Source organism: Dipodomys spectabilis, unplaced genomic scaffold (genome assembly GCF_019054845.1).
Source record: "Dipodomys spectabilis isolate Male_0828 unplaced genomic scaffold, ASM1905484v1 ptg000034l, whole genome shotgun sequence".
NCBI classification, from domain to species: domain Eukaryota; kingdom Metazoa; phylum Chordata; class Mammalia; order Rodentia; family Heteromyidae; genus Dipodomys; species Dipodomys spectabilis.
Window position 1 is genome coordinate 7,896,197 of NW_024870711.1, and position 19,081 is coordinate 7,915,277.

At 46.5% G+C, this 19,081-nt stretch overlaps 1 protein-coding gene across 1 annotated transcript in view; it reads left to right on the forward strand.

Annotated features, from left to right (window-relative positions):
- Positions 1–3,667, forward strand: part of Cntnap2 (contactin associated protein 2) — a 1,675,080-nt gene extending 1,671,413 nt beyond the window's left edge. The window contains exons 23-24 of the mRNA XM_042677312.1: positions 683–763; positions 3,403–3,667. Coding sequence (XP_042533246.1) covers positions 683–763; positions 3,403–3,602 — 281 coding nt within the window. The 3' untranslated portion in view covers positions 3,603–3,667. The remainder of the gene's footprint in view (positions 1–682; positions 764–3,402) is intronic.
- The last annotated feature ends 15,414 nt before the right edge of the window (positions 3,668–19,081 follow it).

Below are 19,081 nucleotides of genomic sequence, written 5' to 3' on the forward strand. Positions count from 1 at the left end.
TCTCAAAATACCAATGGAACCAAAGAATACGGTAGAACGTAACATTCACTTGTGGTCGTCATTACAAGTAATCTAGAGATTCAAGTATACCAGAGAATGCAGGCAGTTGATGTGTACACAAGCCACCAGGAACCGGAGCCTCCATGTACCTGGGTTTCCTGGGATGCATCTCTCCCTCATTCCAAGGGATGGTTGTACTCTGTAAGTTAGTTTGCTTGTTGGTATAAATGGGACATCCAGGATTCTAAGATTCTACTACACCCCCAAGTCACCATAGTTTTTACCTGAGCCTTTCGCAAGAACGGAGAGCTGTGGGAAATGAGCACAATGGGTGCCTGTGAAATAGAGGTTCATCTGGGAGAATAAGAACTGTCCACAAAGCCAGGCACTGGTGGCTCTCGCCTGTAATCCTAGCTACTCAGGAGGCTGAAATCTGAGGATCGCAGTTCAAAGCCAGCCAGAAAACCGGAAGTGGTGCTGTGGCTCAAGTGGTAGAGCACTTGCCTTGAGCTGAAGAGCTGAGGGACAGCGCTCAGGCCCAGAGTTCAAGCCCTATGACCAACCAAAAGAGAAAAAAAGAACTGTCCACGAGTTGTGTAAAGACACAGGTATCCGAGTGCTGTATTTGGGAGTGACGGTGTACTTGACTCTTACACTTGACCCTTTGTTTCTTTCTCTACAGCCAGTGCTGATTTTCCCTATAACCCAGGACAAGGCCAAGCTATAAGAAATGGAGTCAACAGAAACTCAGCCATCATTGGAGGTGAGCAAGGCACAGAACAGACTTTTGGTGGGGCTGCCACGTACCTACGGAAGGTGGTGGTTTCCAATCAAATAGTCTAGAGGAGGGGAAAAGACTTTTGTGTTATCCATTTGCCATTTAAATGTGGCCTGAGATTGTGGAGAAACTATGCATAGTGACCTGGCTGCTTGTTTATGGCTGATTGGTGGAACGCGGAATGACGGTGGTGAGCCACACAAAGTGAACGTGCACGCAGGCAGTGGAGACTGAAGAGCAGGGCGTTTCTTTGCCCCGCCTCTCATCACTCTACCCTCTCACCGTGGGAGGGACATTTGCCAGTCTGGTTTCACAGATCTCAATAAAAGTGATCAGAAAATTAAAAGGCCAGATCGCCTCAAGTATTTCGGTCTTTCCTCCTCACCATGGATGGGTGCAGAGTAGCTGATGTGCCTGTGCCATCTCCCGTGTGCAGATCCGTACTGAAAGCCCGGTAACCCAGCATCTGCTTCTCTCCCTGCCCTTTCTGGCTGGTTCCAATCGCATGTTCCCTGTCTTCATGCAAAGAGCTAACACTGTAAACATAGGGAGGGTTTTCAAGGCCGCCAATCCGCATGGCTCTGCTGCCACACTTTTCTACCCACAGAAACAAAGTTGACACCTGTCAGAAATATATAAGGCTACAAAATTTAAATATATTCGGAAGGTGCTTAGAGAACAGTATCCCAAGTTCAGCTATAATTTCATCATGGTCTCTAGTCTTCTAATTTTTTTTAATTTTATAAAAATATTTATTATAAATTTATTATTATAAATTTATTTTATAAAAATAAATGTGTAGCCAGGTGCCAGTGGCTCACACCTGTCATCCTAGCTGCTTAGGAGGCTGAGATCTGAGGATCGAGGTTCAAAGCCAGCCTGGGCAGGAAAGGCTGTGAGACTCTTATCCCCAATAAACTACTCAGAACACCAGAAGTGGTGCTGTGGCTCAAGTGGTAGAGTGCTCGCCTTGAGCTGAAGAGCTCAGAGACAGCGCCCAGGCCTAGAGTTCAAGACCCACGACTGACAAAATAAATTAATTAAATTAATTTGTGCTGGGCACCAGTGGCTCACAGTTGAAGTGGAAGTATGGCTCACGTGGTAGAGCTCCAGCCTTGAGCAAAAAGAAGCTAAGCGAGAACACAAGTCCCTGAGTTCAGGCCCCAGTACTGGTACATACTGGTACATACTGGTACACACACACACACACACACACACACACACACACATACACAGAATTTCATAACCAGAGTTAGTGTATTGTCTGTTGTTTTTTCCTTTGTTCAGGAAACATAACACTTTGAAAGTTTTATATGAATAAACTTGCCAATAATCCACTTACTTTTCTTACCAAGTTGTAGTACATTGAATAATTTGTTTTCTCTACTTACTTGCTGAGAGAGTCTTGGTTTGTTTCCAGATGTGGGCTATTATGGATAAAGCTGCTATAAATGTTCTCACACAAGTCCATATGCACATAAGATTTAATTTCTCTTTGGTAATTCCTAGAAGTACAATCACTACATATTATCCAAAGTGGATATTTAACTTTGTAAGAAATTGCCAGGCAGTTTTTCAAAATGATTGATCCATTTTACAGTCTCACGGTCAATATCTGAGAGGTCAGGTTGCTCCACAATCTTACCCACTAATGTCAGTCTTCTTAATTAGCCAGCCTTGTGAGTGACTAGCAGAATCCCTGTGCTTTCAATCTGAAATTATCTGATCACTCTAAACACCGAGCATCTTTTTGTGTGCTTATTGCTATACGTACATCTGCTTAAATCTTATGTTTTTTTCTTTTTGTCTCAGTACTGAAGCTTGAACTCAGGTCCTCATACTCTTTGCTTGGCTTTTGAACTCAAGGCTGGTACACTCCCACTTGACCCACACCTCCACTTCCAGCTTTTTGATGGTCAATTGGAAAAAAAATAAAAAGAGTAGTCTCTCAGATTTGTCTACCTAGTCTGGCTTTGAACCTGGATTCTCAGTGTATGTAGCTAGGATTACAGGTGCTGAGCCACCGGCACCCAGCTTTTCTTTCTCTTCCTAAAGACTAGTGCAGTTTATTGCTATTGGATTGTTGGAGCTCTGTTTATATTCTGGGTATAAATTCTTTCTCTAACTATGATAAGTTTACTCTCTTTTTTTGGCTGGAAGTTTATGAGGGGCAAATCTTGAATAGCCTTTATCTAAGTCTGTCTCTTCAGGGTCTTTATATTCAGAGCCTGGGCTAGTCAGCGATCTCCTCTCTCCTGGTGTTTGATGGGAAATTCCTCTGCGTTCGCGCCCTTTCCCAGGCCTTCTGGCATCCCAACCCATCCAGACACTGAGTCTCTGATCAGGAGATGTGTGTAGATTATTGGGGTTCTCCCCGGGCTCTGCCCCTAGCTCAGAGACACACCATCCCCCATCCTGTGGTCCTTGGTGACCCCCACTCCCCCCCCACCCAGTGGGGGTCCCGAAAGTGCTGCCAGTCAGAAAAGTAGAAAAGGTGCAAAAACAGGCCTTCTTCAGGGGGTGTCATCCCTGGTCCCCCCTCCAGGCCGGGGGTGGGGGGGTGACTGGGGGGGAGCTGCGGCACAAGGCGCGTTTAACCTCTGGTCCCCCTCCTGCTCCCCCAGGGGTCATCGCCGTGGTGATCTTCACCATCCTCTGCACGCTGGTCTTCCTCATCCGGTACATGTTCCGCCACAAGGGCACCTACCACACCAACGAGGCCAAAGGCGCCGAGTCGGCCGAGAGCGCCGACGCCGCCATCATGAACAACGACCCCAACTTCACAGAGACCATCGACGAGAGCAAGAAGGAATGGCTCATCTGAGAGGGGGCTGGGGGGAGGGAGGAGAGCACCCCGCTTTGTTACCCCTGAGCACACGACCCGACCGTAGCAGCACAAGCTGGGGAAGGCAAGCAACAACAAACATATATATATATATATATATTCTTGAGACTGATCACCACTAAAAAAAAAAAAAGAAACACTTTTTAATATTTCTTTATAGCTGAGTTCCCCCTTCCCCAGGAAAACAAAAATGATCCAAAACACAAAAAAAGCTTTTAGAGTTTAAGCGATGGTTGAAATTTGTAGGTAATATCTGTCTTATTTTGTGCGTGTTTAGAGGTGTTCCCCAAAAAAAAAAAACAAAAAAACAAAAAACCATAAAACAAAAAAACCGTGATAACAGGGCAAGTTTTCTACATTTTTAAGAGCCCTTAGAATGTGGGTATTTTTTTTTCTTGAGGAAAAACAAAATTGATGTACATCTCTCTCTATGAGCTCCAACATTCTCTGCCTTTTGCATATTTAATGGGCTGTCGTAGCTACTAGTTTGTGTTCCTCCACTATTTCTTTTGGTGTCCTGCCAACTGGAAAAGGAAAGAAAGGCAAAGAGAATCTATTCTGTCTGTTCTAGAGACCTCCTGCCCGATATCAGCAGCTGAAGGAAGAATGGGTTCCACTCCTGACCCATCTCCACAAAGCCTACGTTCAGAGGAGTCGTAAAGTGCCAGGGAAAGTAGCATAGATTGGGGCTATTGGTTGTCTTTTGCTCATGGAGTCCTACACAATACTACTATCACATGTATGTAGACTTAGATCTATTCAGTATCAGTAATTATCTGCTATATTACAGTGGCAACCAGCCGCCACAAAAGATTTCCTGTTTTGCGTGCGACATATTGGATGATTTGCGGATACTTGCATCCCAGAGGAGCTGTATGTATGGTGTGTTTGCTCTGCTTCTTCTATATTTGTGGCAAAACTATGGACCCTTCCTAGTGGATGCATAAATTTAGTTGTTCTTATTTTGCTTTAAATCTCGAGTTTTTCCACCCTAGGATATGAATCCTACCAGACAGGACACAATAAAGCCAAGTTATTATTGCTGATACTCTAAAAATCACGTGGGAAACACTGCCATATTCTAAGTCAACTACACAGCATATGATTCTATCCGAAACAGAGACACAACCATTGTTCAGAGCTCTTCTCTTTGAAAGTCAAGTCGCTCCCTAACTTGCTCATTGCTGGTTGCTGGTTTCTATTCACCTCACCTCTTAACTGCATCAGGCACTTTGGCCAACTTACTTCAACAAATAACTCCTTGGTTTGATTGGGGGAAAAAAAGAGAGAACGTGTAAATGAGCTGAGAAAAATGCCTCCTCTCAAAGTATCCAAAAAGTAATTTTCTTGATATTACACAAAAGTTATTTCTAGAATGATTTCCATGTATAATTGTTTCAAGTCTGGCCTCTTATACATTCAAAAGCTCTTTATAAAAGGTGTGTAGATTCAAACATTTTGAGGACTTCAAATATCATCCGTTCCTCCTCTTTTTTTGAAGGAGTAAGATGAGGTCTACAAGGTATAGAGCGTGTATGTTTGATGGTGTGGCTCCAGGAAATGGAGATTCTAGCCAGGGTTACATATTCATACTTTTTAAGAATCTCTGGATGCCTGATCTATTAGAGGGTCTCAGTGTCTTAAGTAATGGAAAACCTTATCCAAAGCTGCCAATAGCACACTGTACCCCTTCCTGATGCATTCCACGTGGAAGCGGGGAGACTCATTCATTTCTCTGTTGTGTCAAGGTCACAAGACAAAAGGGAATCCCAATGCCCTCTTGCGATTGCTGGTGGAAACTCACTCTCATGAACACCCTTAATTTTAAAAAGCCTTGATCATTCTTCCATAAGCTGCACTTAAAAATGGAAAAGTCCCAGAACAATGTAACCTCTACATCTGGTATATTGAGAGCAGAGACCTTTTCCTTCACCAAGATGACTGCCCTTGAAGGTCATCTTAAGAACTGTCAAATTGAAAAGGCAAATTTTGAACATTATGGGTTCGAAGTGTTTCCGGTGTGTGTTTTTTTAAGCCTGCTTTTCAGGTAGTGCTTTTGAATTTAACATGCTGCCAGATGGAAATGTATTGTTCCTTGCATTTCCTAGGACAGCTGCGTTCTTTTTGCCTTGTCTCAGCACTTTTCCTTTGTTCCCAAAATGACTATGGAATCAAAACCATCAAAACAGCCCCGCGCAGTAAACCGTTCGCTCCCTTTCTTTCTCTTTTCTCTCTTCTTTCCTCTCACTCCTGCCACAAAAGGTGAGAGATAAAACCCAAACTTTCTCTCAGCAGATGGGCCAGCTTGAAGCGCTGAAGGTGACAGTGCCAGTGTCTGTCCTGTGTCACCATCAGTGAAAACACGCAGCTGTGACATAGCCCCTGCTCCCAAGGAGGTCACCTTGTGTCCAGAAGACCAGAACAAAGAGTAGAGAAGGAATTAAGCAACTAAATTAATGAACTAAACTACCAAACGAATGCTGGGGGTCCTGGCTTCTTCTTGGGATTGTGGGCTTAACCAAAACTCCTTCATCTGTTTATGAAGGCCATCTCCAGCGCATCCTAAATGGTACATGGCTTTCTTACGTAAAGAGAAGGAAATAGCCTAGTGAATCAGGAAGCTGAGATCTGAGGGTCACAGTTCGAAGCCAGCTTGGGCAGGAACGTCTGTGACTCTTATCTCCAATTAACTACCAATAAGCTAGAAGTAGAGCTGTGGCTCGAGATGGTGAAGCATTAGCCTTGAGCACAAAAGCTCAGGGTGAGTTCCAAAGCCAAAAAAAATAACCAGCTAAAAAGAAGTAACTCTCCCTACCAATCCTCTCCCTTGCAGCTTAGCCTAAGTAGCCCAGCCTGAGCCAAACCCAAGGCCTACTAGAACTGCGCCTTCCTGTCTCCACAGATCTCCACATAGTCTGTCCTATGCATCTTCAAACGAGCATGAACGGGCTAATGATGAAGTCTTTAAATAATAATACAATAATAAAAATGGACAAAAACAGAACACAAATGGTTGTCTCAGCCTTTCAAGACACTGGACATAATGGTACACACCTGCAAACCTGGCATTTGAGAGACTGAGACAGAAGGATATCAAATTCAAGGCCAGCCTGAGCTACATACCAGATGCTGTTTAAAAAAAAAAACCAAAAAACTAAATACTAAACTTGCAGGGAATATGGCTGACGTAGTATTTGGTGAAGGCAAAGTTTTGTGTCTATAAAGCAAACACCGATGTTCTCTCAAGATGCTAAGACATCACTGGGCCCTGGTGGCTCACACCTGTTATGCTAGCTACCCAGGAGGCTGAGATCTGATGATCATGGTTCGAAGCCAGCCAGAACAGAAAAGTCTGTGAGACTCTTATCTCCAATAAACTACTCAGAAAAAGCTGGAAGTATTGCTGTGGCTTAAATGGTAGAGTGTTAGCCTTGAGAGAAAAAGCTCAGTAACAGTGTGCAGGCCCTGAGTTCATGATCTACCCCCCCCCACACACACACACACAAAAGGAGGAAGAAGAGGAGGAGGAGAAGAAGCAGCAGCTAAGAGAAAGAACTTTGAATAAAATTTGAAAATTAGTGCCATTCAATGTTTTCAACATAGCATATCCCCCAGAGCTCAAGGAAACTCACTCAGGAGGCAGAGATTTTGTTGTTTTCTATTGTTGAATTATGTGCTAGCCATTTTTAATATGCAAGAATATACTTTGCTTCTTTTGTTTTCAACCAACTGCTCAACAAAGACTTCTGATGTGATCATTTTATTGAAGAGCTGGAGACAAAAGCTAAGGGAGATTTTGATAGAGATTTTCCTGCTGCACAGAGTTTGATGAATGTCTCTTTGACTAAAGGAGCAAGAATTCTGGGGCACAAGAGAAAATATTGGCATGAGCCAAAGAGAAGATCTTCACATTGTCGCTGAACATCTGTTAGGCAGCTGCCTGCTTAGGTTAAGAGCTGGGCACAGACACAAACCATAGATAACACTTCAAGAAGAAGTAACAGGTATTGGATTCAAAAGAAATGCAAGTTCAGGTAAGGGGCAAGAAGAAGCTTGTATTTCCTGCTGTGCTAGGATCTGTGCTTTTCTGTCCATCTAGTTTTTCTCTTTTCTCCATCCCCTTCCCGCACCAGAACTCTTCTGGTACCAACATTAATAATCTTCCTTGATCTCATGCTTGCAAACAACACCTGCTTTGAACCCTCTTACAGTTTCCTTTTTGCCACCCTGTCAGGAAATTTTCAACCAGAAAAGCAACAGTTGACATTGAATTTGAGTCCGCCAGCCAATAACAAGTCTGAGCTTGCTTGGCTTGGCAGAGTCATTTGCCCCAGAACGAAGTAAGAAATAGACCACAGGGTACCCAGCTGCTTTGGGTTAACAATCAGTGACACCTTTTTTCAATGATGAATTGGTGAGTGTAGATCCAGGGTCAGCTGATAGAGGAGTTCCAACCCTCTGTCTCCCAGGCTTCCTGTGACCTCGACCAAGCCCCTGAACTTCTATTTCTTCTTTGCCTAGGGTTTAAGTCAGGCCTGTATTGTCTACTTCATAAGACAATGTGTGAGGTCCACTGCTTCTCAACTAGGGAATAAATACTCTGACACCCAGCTATAAAAGCCAAGGTGAATGGAGCCTAGGGGAAGACCCACCTTCCGGCTTGTGTTTAGATGTCATGGAAAGAGACAATGTCCAAGAATGTAACACACTGCTGTACAACTGCTAAATTATTTTTACTTGTCAGTCATCTGGGAGCTGGTCTGTCTAAAGAAAAGATTCAACACAAGCAAAAGCCAAAGAGAGTGGAATTCCTTGTGCATAAATCCCTGAATATCCATCTGGGCAGGACTTAGAATCCGCACTACCTACCCTTACTCACACAACCAAATGTGGTTAGACTGGCTGAGCCTTTAGCCAGGCCCAGGTGCAAAGGTGGCCTTTTCCTGTGGGCTGGTGGCTCTGTGCCTAGTCTACTCTTTACTCTGCATGGTAACTTTGAAACCTTGTAAGTTCTGCAGCATTTTCTTTTTCCATACAAACAGGTGAAGCAGAGAAACCACACTGAAACGTTGGTTTGTTGTCTCTCATGGCAGAAAGACTGGCAGAAGGTACTAAAGACAGAAATAAGTGCATGTGGATTACCGTACAACACACGTTTCCAGGTTCCTTTTCCAGATGAGAACGTGCTGGTTGACTATGGCAGTCTATACCATTTCCAAGGCTTAGCTGATTTGCAGGAAGTGCCTTGCTGGCTTCTGAGATGGCTGAGAAATGATGACAGTTTCTCTAGAGTACACCAAGAAACAAACACACTTCTCAATGGTTTGCTCCTGTTTGGTTTGGGTCCAATTTTTACATTTTTTTTTTAATTTAGTTTTTCCACTGAGCACAGTAAGGATGGAGGCAGCTAAGTGTTTTCCCTGACAGGTCAGCTAAGAACTTGGAAATGACCCCAAAATTCCACACTCTAAAAGCCACAGCATGTAAACTAGAATGAAAGAAGGAAATTATGTATGTATGTATGCCTACTATTCTTTGTGAATGTCTTTTCATTTACCTAAAATTATATTAGAAGCCAGATTGATAAATAAAAGATGCAAAATAGTTTTAATTATCCTACAAGTGAGTTTTTAATTTGTGTGTGTGTGTGTATGTGTGTATGTGTGTCTTTTATACCACATGATTCTCTGGGAAGTAATTTTCTGCTACCTTCTGCAAATGTCAGTTCTGAGTACACAAGGAGACATCTGCTGGGAATATAATAACTGGGCAGCTGCGGGGACACACGTGGGCCCAGACACAGATAACCTCTTGCTACGTACACCTTCCTGTTTTCCTTCAAGTAGCTTAATGGATATTGACTTCGTGCTTTAGATTCGCTCACACACAGCTTGGTAACATGTGGTTAGTGTTAAGTGATCTCCTGCCTCTGGCGGCTGCTTAGAAGTGGTGGAGTGTATGGGAGTCACACTGGACAGCAGGCGCCGGCCATGGGCACGTGGTCCAGGGGCCAGTCACCCACATGAAAAGGACTCAGGACACAGGATGCACCTGGACACACCGTGCAAATACATCCTGCCTGCATTAGGAACTAAATGATTGCTCCCACTTCGTGGTCTTCCATGACCAGTGGGAAGCCATTTATTTCCTTGTGATCAATTCTCAGTGCAGCATGTTGACGTACACCGAGTGCATGTGAACCCCAGGTCAAAGCCCGGTTTCCGTGGCCCTCAGCCATCCCCAAGGCCAATGAGGAACAGCAAGAGCCCGCTAGCATGCTAGGAGAGCATCGTGCCCTGAGATTCTTTGTCAGGATTTGCAAATGGGATCCGACAGAAGCCTAGAGAATGCCAGAAAGTCCCTCAAGGAAAGGAAATCAGCACTACCAAAGTTCAGGAAGAACAAATTTCCAAGTGATGAACTGGTGAATTTAGGGCTTCACTCTTTCAATAAAAGCCCTTGAGCCAGGCATGTGTAAGCCCCGGTTTACACGGAGATGGAAACAGCAACATTCCTTTGTACAGGCAATATTTGTTAAATGAGTAATGGCAGGGGAGAAAAGTGGGCGAGAGTTGCAGGAGGAAAGGCACATAGCAGAAATGTACAGCATTCTACACTTCATTGTTTGCTCTGCGTGGAGGCATCACTTAAACATACAAGGGAGAAAACTGCGCTATGAAATTTATGTGTATGTATACCAGACCTGGGGCTTGAACTCAGGGCCTGGGTACTGTCCCTTAGCTTCTTTTGCTCAAGGCTAGCCATAGCTCCACTTCTGGCCTTTTTAGGGGGTAGTTTATTAGAGATGAGAGTCTTATAGACTTTCCTGACCAGGCTGGCTTTGAACCATGATCTCAGATCTCAGCCTTCTGAGTAGCTAGGATTACAGGCGTGAGCCACCAGGACCCAGTGGGATTTTATTTTTAGGTGTTATGTCCTCCCAAATGAGCGGGTGTATAGAAGCTAGCTACTACAGAAAGTATTAAATGAGTAATCATCATAGCAGGTGCTAATCTCCCCTCCATCACTCTGAAGACCTGAAGACCTCAGCAATGAACCCTAAATAATCCCCCTTATCTCAGGGTGTCTTTAATTCCCAGCAAATCCCTAGATCCTACTCACCCCCACCCCTCACACATAAAGGTCAATCTTTTTTGTCATGCTAGATACAAATACAAGCTGTCTCCCTCACATCAAATATTTCAGGGCCAGAAGTAGCCTTGGAAGACAAAAAAGATGGCACATTTGGGGCAAATTAAAGGGAAGAAACACTTCACACGGCAGCTAGCAACAATTAGTACGCAGAAATAGACATGTATACGATTGCCTTGCAAAGGCCACTGAGATTATTTTCATAACTGTGTCAGCACATGCACTCTAAAGGGCAACCAAAACCCTGGAGTGAGTTCATTGAATGACTGCCAAGCACCTGCGTGCCAGGCCCCATTCTGGACTGTCAGGGGACATGCTAGAGAACAGGACGAACAGGACCTCGAGTAACTCACATTCCCAGGGAGAAAAACGATCAGAAAGACATAAATAACTAATGTGCAAGGAAACATTAAGTGACCTAAGCCAGCGAGCTGCAGTAGTAACATGCCAGAGAGGAGGTGGCAAGGGCGGCTCTCAGTGGAGGATCGTAGGGCCAAGCCTGGCAAAGGTTCCTCACTGGAGGTCAGGGTAGCTGCCTGCATCTAAGGGAGGACAGAGCTTGGAGGCTCAGACTCCAGAAGACCAGCACATCTGAGGAGGGGGAAAGGAGGAGGAACACCATCCTCAATGCCTCCAGAGATGATGTCCCCAAGCTGAAGACCAAACCCTGAGCAGAAGACACTTGTCACAACCTCAAAGTTGACAAAGTGTATCAGGAAGAGCTCTCCAGGAGGATGGGAAGAAGGAGGCAGGAGAGGAGGGAGGGAGAGAGAACACAAGACCTTCTCCCTGTTGCTGACTAGCACAAGTATGTAGACTGCACACTACAAAGTGTGAATACATGGATGCATAGCAAGAAAGGCAAGAGTAGGGCTAGGTGCCTGGTTCAAGTGGTATAGCACCTGCCTAGCAAGCACAAGGCTCTGAGTTCCAACTCCAGCACCACCAAAGGAAAACAAGAAATGCAACAGGTCATATCATCCATCAGCTGACACTAATCCACAGCCCAAAGCATGAAGGGAGAACTTGATAGAAAATCATCTTGGTTCTTTGGTTTTTGTTTGGTTAGGTTGGTTTTTGTTGGGTGGAAGTGATGGTGGTGGTGGTGGTAGTGGTGTGTGTGTGTGTGTGTGTGTGTGTGTGTGTGTGTGTGTGCGCGTGTGGCTTGAACTCAGGACCAAGGTGCTGTCCTTTAGCTTTTTTGCTCAAGGCTAGTGGTCTATCACTTGAATCATAGCTCCACTTCTGGCTCTTTGCTGCTTAAATGGAGATAAATGTCTCACAGATGTTCTCGCTGTACTCAGCCTCCTGAGTACCTAGGATTACAAGCATGAGGCTGGTCTGTTCTTGTAACATTACACTGCTCCTTGTATTGCAGAACTGAAGGCTACGGAGGGAGAAACTCTGGAACATTCTCTCCTGTTTGCCAAGTAACTCAAGGAGGCCTGTAGAGGGGTGATGGGGAGCTGGCCCCTCATTACTCCTGCTTGTAGTTACACAAAGCCTCTCCCGGCTCTGAGCTGAACCATCTTTGCTTGCAGCCCCGCTCCTGATGGAAGAGCACACATCAGATGGAGATAATCCTTTGTACCGAGTGTCACGGGGGAGGGGGGGGGTACCGAGTGTCACGGGGGGGGGGGGGGGGGGAGTGGCACTGCTGCTATCGCTGATGCCACATTTCTGAAGCTGAGCCAGTGTCACCTGGGCACACATCACCTAGAATTCACCTTATGGCAATTAAAATGCTGCTGGCCAAATCACAGATTTTGCTAGAAGCACACCCCGGGCTTTGTTAAAAATACTGTCATACACTTCTAGATCATCAAGGGAAAACGAATCTAACGTAGATTGACAGGGCTCCTTTGCTTGTCTGCCAAGCAACAGCCACATCTCTGGCTGTCAGTCCTTGCAAGCGCAGCAGATACATTGATGGACACCAGGCCTGTGGCTAGGAAACTCAGTTGCGGCACGAGCAGAGCGAATTCGGAAGCATAGTTAGCACCCCCGTCTAGTGTTGTAACAGAGGGAGAGCAAAGTGAGTTCGTGCAAGGCGTCTTAGAGCTGCGAAGCCAGTGGAGGGAAAGGAGCAGATAGGAGAAAGGGCTCAAAATCCCAGGGCCTTGGCCTGGGCATGGCCGCGTCACCGATTTGGAAATAGTGAATTCTTCTCAAGAAGAAATGACTTCCTGGAACAACTGAGGAGAAGGAACAGAGGCCAGACAGCAGGTGGCGCAATGTTCCCCAGACCGAGCCCCATGGGGTTCAGAGACACGGCTGCCCTGAAAAGGGAGGGGACATTCAGGCAGATCATAGGCATACTTTGGGACCATGAGTGTAAGTCATTCCTAAACTAACCCAAACTCTGTGTGTGTGTGTGTGTGTGTGTGTGTGTGTGTGTGTGTGTGTGTGTGTGTGTGTGTGTGTGTGTGTGTGTGTGCCTGTCTGTCTGTTCCAGAGCTGAGTCAGCTGACATTTGACATGTGTATTAATTGGGTGAGTGAGTTATTCTCAGACAAATTCTCTTCCCTCTTTTAATTCCCAAGTTTGATATAAAAGTAATGAGCTGGACGCCAGTGGCTCACTCTGTAATCCTATCTACTCAAGAGCTGAGGTCTGAGAATCATTTAGTTTGAATCCAGATGGAGCAGACAAATCTGAGAGACTCTGATCTACAATTAGCCCACAACAACAACAACAACAATGCAGAAGTCGAAGTACGGTTTGTGTGGTAGAAAAAGAAAGCAAGTAAGATTGCAAGGCCCTGAGTTCAACCCCCAATACTGGCACAAGGAAAGGGGAAGAAGAAGAAAGGAGGAGAAGAAAGGAGGAGGGGGGGGGGAGGGAGAAGGGGGAGGAGGAGGAGGAGGAGGTAGAAGAGGAGGGGGAGAGGGAGAAGGGGGGAGGGGGAAGGGGGAGGAGGACGGAGGAGGGGAAAGAGGGGGGGGAGGAGGGAGAGGAAGAGGATGACGATGACGAGGGGGAGGAAGAGCAGAAGGAAGTCACCAGCCTGAGACACCCACTCACGTCACACACATCACCCCGTCTTCGTGTAAGCTGGAGAACCCCAATAGTTCAACTTCAGTTTTTCCACAGAGGCTTCCCATTCACAAGAGCTGACCAACGTCTCACACGCAGGCCCCGTGCCCAGCTCCACCTACACGACGTGCATTTTCCAATTTGCTGGGATCATGTCTAGCAGAAGCGACCGGCTCTGTCACACAACTCTGGGGGAGGCAGCGCTGTCTGCCCCTGTGCCCCCCCCGGACCCATATATTCCAGACACGTCATTACTCAGTCTCTTGCCGTCCCCAGGCCTCCCACACCCCCAGCCATCTGCACAGCAGAGTGGCCGGCCTTCCTAACACACATCCAGAGGAAAGTGTCACCCGGCGTGCGAGCCTGGCATGCAGACGGCATGCCCGACACCACCCCATCCACAGACACTCAGGATGACAAATGTAACCCGCGATCTACGACACGCACAGCCTTGGAAAATGTGGGCGTTGATATTTCACGTTATTTGAGTAACCGCATGTCTCGTGTGTCTCACTCAGCATGGCTGGCACCCGTGGGTCAGCAGCGTGTCTCCCCTGGGTGTTTGGCAGAAAGAAGCTTGTAGGAAAATGCTCCATCAGCAAGATGCTCACGAATGCAGACACGAGGGCTGGGAAGGTGGCTCAGTGGTAGAGTGCTTGCCTCGCATAAATGAGGCCCTGGGTTTGATTCTTCAGCACCACATAAGCAGAAAAAGCTGGAAGTGGTGTTGTGGCTCAAGTGGTAGAACGCTCACCTAGAGCTGAAGAGCTGAGGGACAGTGCCCAGGCCCAGAGTTCAGGCTCCACAACCAACAAAACAACAACAACAACAACAAAACTGCTTTTAGCGTGTGCATCTTTCATGTGGGTGAGTCTTTGAAAGGATTTCTAGGGAAAGAGGTGAATTTCTGGATCTGAATTTCTGGTGGTTTGTTGGAGCTAAGAGTCTCATACTTTCCTGCCCGGACTGGCTTTGAACCACTATCCTCAGATCTCAGCCTCCTGAGTAGCTAGGATTACAGGCATGAGCCACCATGACCAGCTGCTAAAAGCAGTTTTAAAACCCACACCCAACTCCAGGATTCTCACAGGTCAGTTACCCCAGAGAGCAAAGAAAGAGGCGTGGTGAAGAGCAGAGAAAGGAGATTGACTAGGAAGTATGGGATGCCATGGGCAAAGAAAGCACTCTAGCACATCTTCAGCCAGCCTCAGGGTACGAACTAAGGATGGGGAGAAGAGAGAGGCTTGTAACAATTGAGCAGTCCTGCTGGGTGCACGCCGTGGATCATCAGTTCTTACTTGGGGAAGGAGTCCTGAGGCATTGTTATTTCTGCTGCCTCTAGTCTGGGGAAACAAGATGGCTTTGCCTGGAGGGCGGTCTGTCCTAGGAAGCTCTGTTGTTCTCCAGGGGTGGTTTCAAGCTCTTGCCATAAAGATGTTATGGGTCATTCTTTGGATCAGTCTTTTCCATCCTGGATGCTAAGAGGATTGCAAAGAACAGCTTAGAGCAAATATATACAAGACAGACAGACCCAGCCAAGATTGTCTCCTGCTTTTCATTAACTCATGGGCCCCAGGAAGGGTCCAGGGTTTTCCAGAAAACACAGCTTTTGAGCAGTTCTTACCAACTTTCTTCAGAGGCCTGGGCACCGGCCACAAGCGTCCTGGAACAATATTCCAGAAAGTTCTTGGTTTGTGATGGAAGAAGGAGGAGCCGCCTGGATCAGGTTTATGGAGCAGGGACATGAAGAATTGAGCCAGATCCCTATCCCTGGGGAACAGCTGCCCTGAACACCACCCAGGGGTGCTGGTCTGGGGGAGGGTGCCTCTGGCAATCATGAGCTCCTCGATTTCTTGATGGATACATTCGCCATCTCTATGGCATCACACATGTCTGACAGTTACCAGCAGAGATGCTCGCTGCCATCATTCGAGAGGCCCACAGAGCACCCAGAAAGTGCATTTCTCACTGTGAAAAAGCGTTTGCATGAGCAGAAGTAAAAATGACAGTGCCATCTTCAGGAAACTAAACATCTCTCTTTCTAAAGCACTCCACACATAGCTCCGGATCACCCCCAAAACGGTGCCATGACAAGAGGAGGTGAGCAGAGGACTGCTCTTTCCAGCAAAATATAATCAAGTCTTTCCAACACTCACAGAGACACTAAGAACTGAGTGTTCTCATTGCCAGAGAGGTTGGATTTCCTTGTCTTATACTGGTGGGTTTTATTACACAGATGGCCAGAGGCAAAGAAAACATCAGCGGAACGGATGAAAGGGGTTCTGTTGCATTGTGAAGCAGCTGAGGATTTTTCCTTAACTTTCCTTGGACTGTGAAAGCCAGGAGGAAACACAAATAGAGTTCAGGACACTGGCTGTGGTCTGGTAGACGTTTGTCCTGACAGGCTCCATGCGAGCAAGGAAGCACGTATCTGGACATGGACGAGAGCCCCAGGAAGACCAGCACTGCAGAATACCACCATTTGGGCAATCCGACTATGTGTTTCATCCCCACTGAGAAGTGATTAGGAGTAGATAAAATCATCGGGACAAAACCTCTATACTAAAAGAAGAGGGTCAGGAGCTGGGCGCCAGTGGCTCATGCCTGTAATCCTAGCTACGGAGGAGGTTGAGATCTGAGGATCACGGTTCAAAGCCAGCCCAGGCAAGGAAAGTCCAATAAATCACATGAAAAATGGAAGTGGCGCTGTGGCTCAAGTGCTAGAGCGCTCGCCTTGAGCTGAAGAGCTGAGGGACAGCGCCCAAGCCTAGAGTTCAAGCCCCACGACCGACAAGAAGAAGAGGAAGAGGAAGAGGAAGAAGAAGAAGAGGAAGAGGAAGAGGAAGAAGAAGAAGAGGAGGAGGAGGAAGAAGAGGGCCAAGCACTAGTGAGTCACATCTGTAATCCCTGCCACTCTGGAGACTGAGATCTAGAGGATTACTGTTTGAAGCCAGACCAGGCAGAAAAGTCTGTGGGACCGTGTCCTCAAAATAATCATCCAAAACCAAGGTGGGGGGCATGGCGCAAGTGGCAGAACACCAGCCAAACAAGCAAAGTGAGACAGCGTGAGTCCTCACCGGAATTCCTGATCTTCCTATGAATCCTCTGTGGAGTCCTAGGACTCAGACAGCAAAAAAAAAGACCATCAGATGCTTTGACCTTACATCCTAAGCAGGAGCCAAAACAAACCTCTTTATAAGTAGCCTCAAGTGTTTTGTTACAGTACTGTCAAGTGAACGGAGACACAGGCCCAAATGTGTTTTAAGAAAATCGGGTGGTAATAAAGTACAAGGGTTGATTTAGAGAGCCAGAGGTGAGAACTAGAAAGGAGCTGGCTGGACCGGAGGGAAGCCAGGTTGTCTGTTCTCAAGTCCTCTCCGCTTATGCAAAAGTTTTCCATCAGCCTCTCCCCTCATCTTTCGGGGTTCCACAGGCCTCCATTTACTGGGAAACTGGCTAGCAGGAGTAGATTCATCCTAGACTCCAACTCAAGCCTTGGCACTGGCTTTGCCCAGCAGCTTTGCCAGAAAATCTCATCCAGACAACTCCACCCAGGGCTGGGTCCATTTCCATATGCCTGTAATTATTATTCCAAAGCCCCAAACCCCATTCACGCAGAGAGCAACTCAGATTCTCCTCCCAGCCGGACAGTCTGTCCTCCGGGGCCCCGCGTGGGCCAGCAGCCTGGCCTGTGGACGGGCGACTCGGTGAAGACGGTGCGTGCTCCTTCTGAGGTCGGGATCTCACGCAAAGCACAGCAGCCTTTGGAGCAGCTGCCCCAGCCCGTGAAGCACCGCCGCTTCTCTCCCTTTTATCACTGAGCGTCCCAGGCCTGGGTGCAGGCATCCGTGTGAGCTTTGGAAAAGAGCCCGTAATGGAGTTCTCAGCTACAGCCCAAGTGCTCCCCCGAGACTGACAGCCACAATGAAAGGGGAAACAAAGCAGCAAAACCCACTCACTCCGCCATCTCTTCTGTCCCAGGATCCTCAGGGCGCCGAAGAGGAAAAACAAGAGCTTGATCCTTGCAGACCAATTTTCTCCCACACCCAGGGGAAATCGAGGTACAGGACCACACAGATCTCTTTTCAGTACAGAGGCTCAGCGACGCTAAAGGAGAGGGTAACTATGAACAAATATCAGTATGACCTCTCCCAGTCTCGCTGCAGGAAGGCACATTCAAATTCAAAGGTAGAGCATTCCTTGGGTTGTTGTTTCTTGAAACATACTCATAACTATGACATAATCTAGAGTGAACAACCTTTTGCCTTTGTTTTTGTTTTATGTGCTTTTTTTGTTTTCGTGTGTGTGTGTGTGTGTGTGTGTGTGTGTGTGTCTGTGCACATGCATGGAAGTGCCTACCTGCCTATCTGTCTGTCTGTCCATCCTAGGGCTTACCCTCAGAGCCTGGATGATGTTCTGAGCTTTCGGGTTCAAGGTTAGTGCTCTACCACCTGAGACATAGCCTTTGGGTGGCTCATTGGAGATAGTCTCATAGACTTGCTTTCTCAAGTAGGCTTCAAACTGCGATCCTCAGATCTCAGCCTCCTTGGTAGCCAGGCTTACAGGTGTGAGCCACTGAAGTCCAGCCTCTACTTTTTAAACAACCACAAGATTTTTTGTTCTCCTCTTACAAAGAAAAAAAAATCATGTCAGGAATGGTAGCTCATACCTGTAATCCCAGTTCCTCAGGAGGGAATTGAAATCTGCAGTCGGCCCTATGCAAACGTGTAAAGCCTTATCTGAAAAATAAAGCAAAAAAAAAAAAAAAAAAAAAGCTCAAGTGGTAGAAGAGACCCTTATGCTTACAAGGCTCTAATTTAAATCCTAATACTGCCCCACCCCTTCAAAAAGAAAAAACAGAAAAGAAGAAAAGAGAATCATGTGAGCTAGATCCACTTGGTACCGAGGATGGAGGCCCTGGTGCATTCGAGCCCTGAGCCTCACCCTCCAGGACTTCTCTCTTTTTTTTCAAGTGATTTTCAGATGATTTAATGTTCCATCATTAAACTTCATTAAATCTTGGAAAAGCAAGAACTGAGGCTGGGCTGATCGTGAGTGCAATGGTAAAACATGGAAATGACCTTGATATAATTATATAAACACAAAGAAATGGTGCACACATCCTCAGAAGAGGAAAAGACAGGAAGTGAGGAGTTCGCTGTGCAGATTCCTCTCATGTTGTCTAGGGGCTAAAATGCTGACGAGGGCAGAGAGGGCAGATCATGGGTCGAAGCCTGCCCCCAGAAAAAAAAAAAAAAAAACACGTTTAT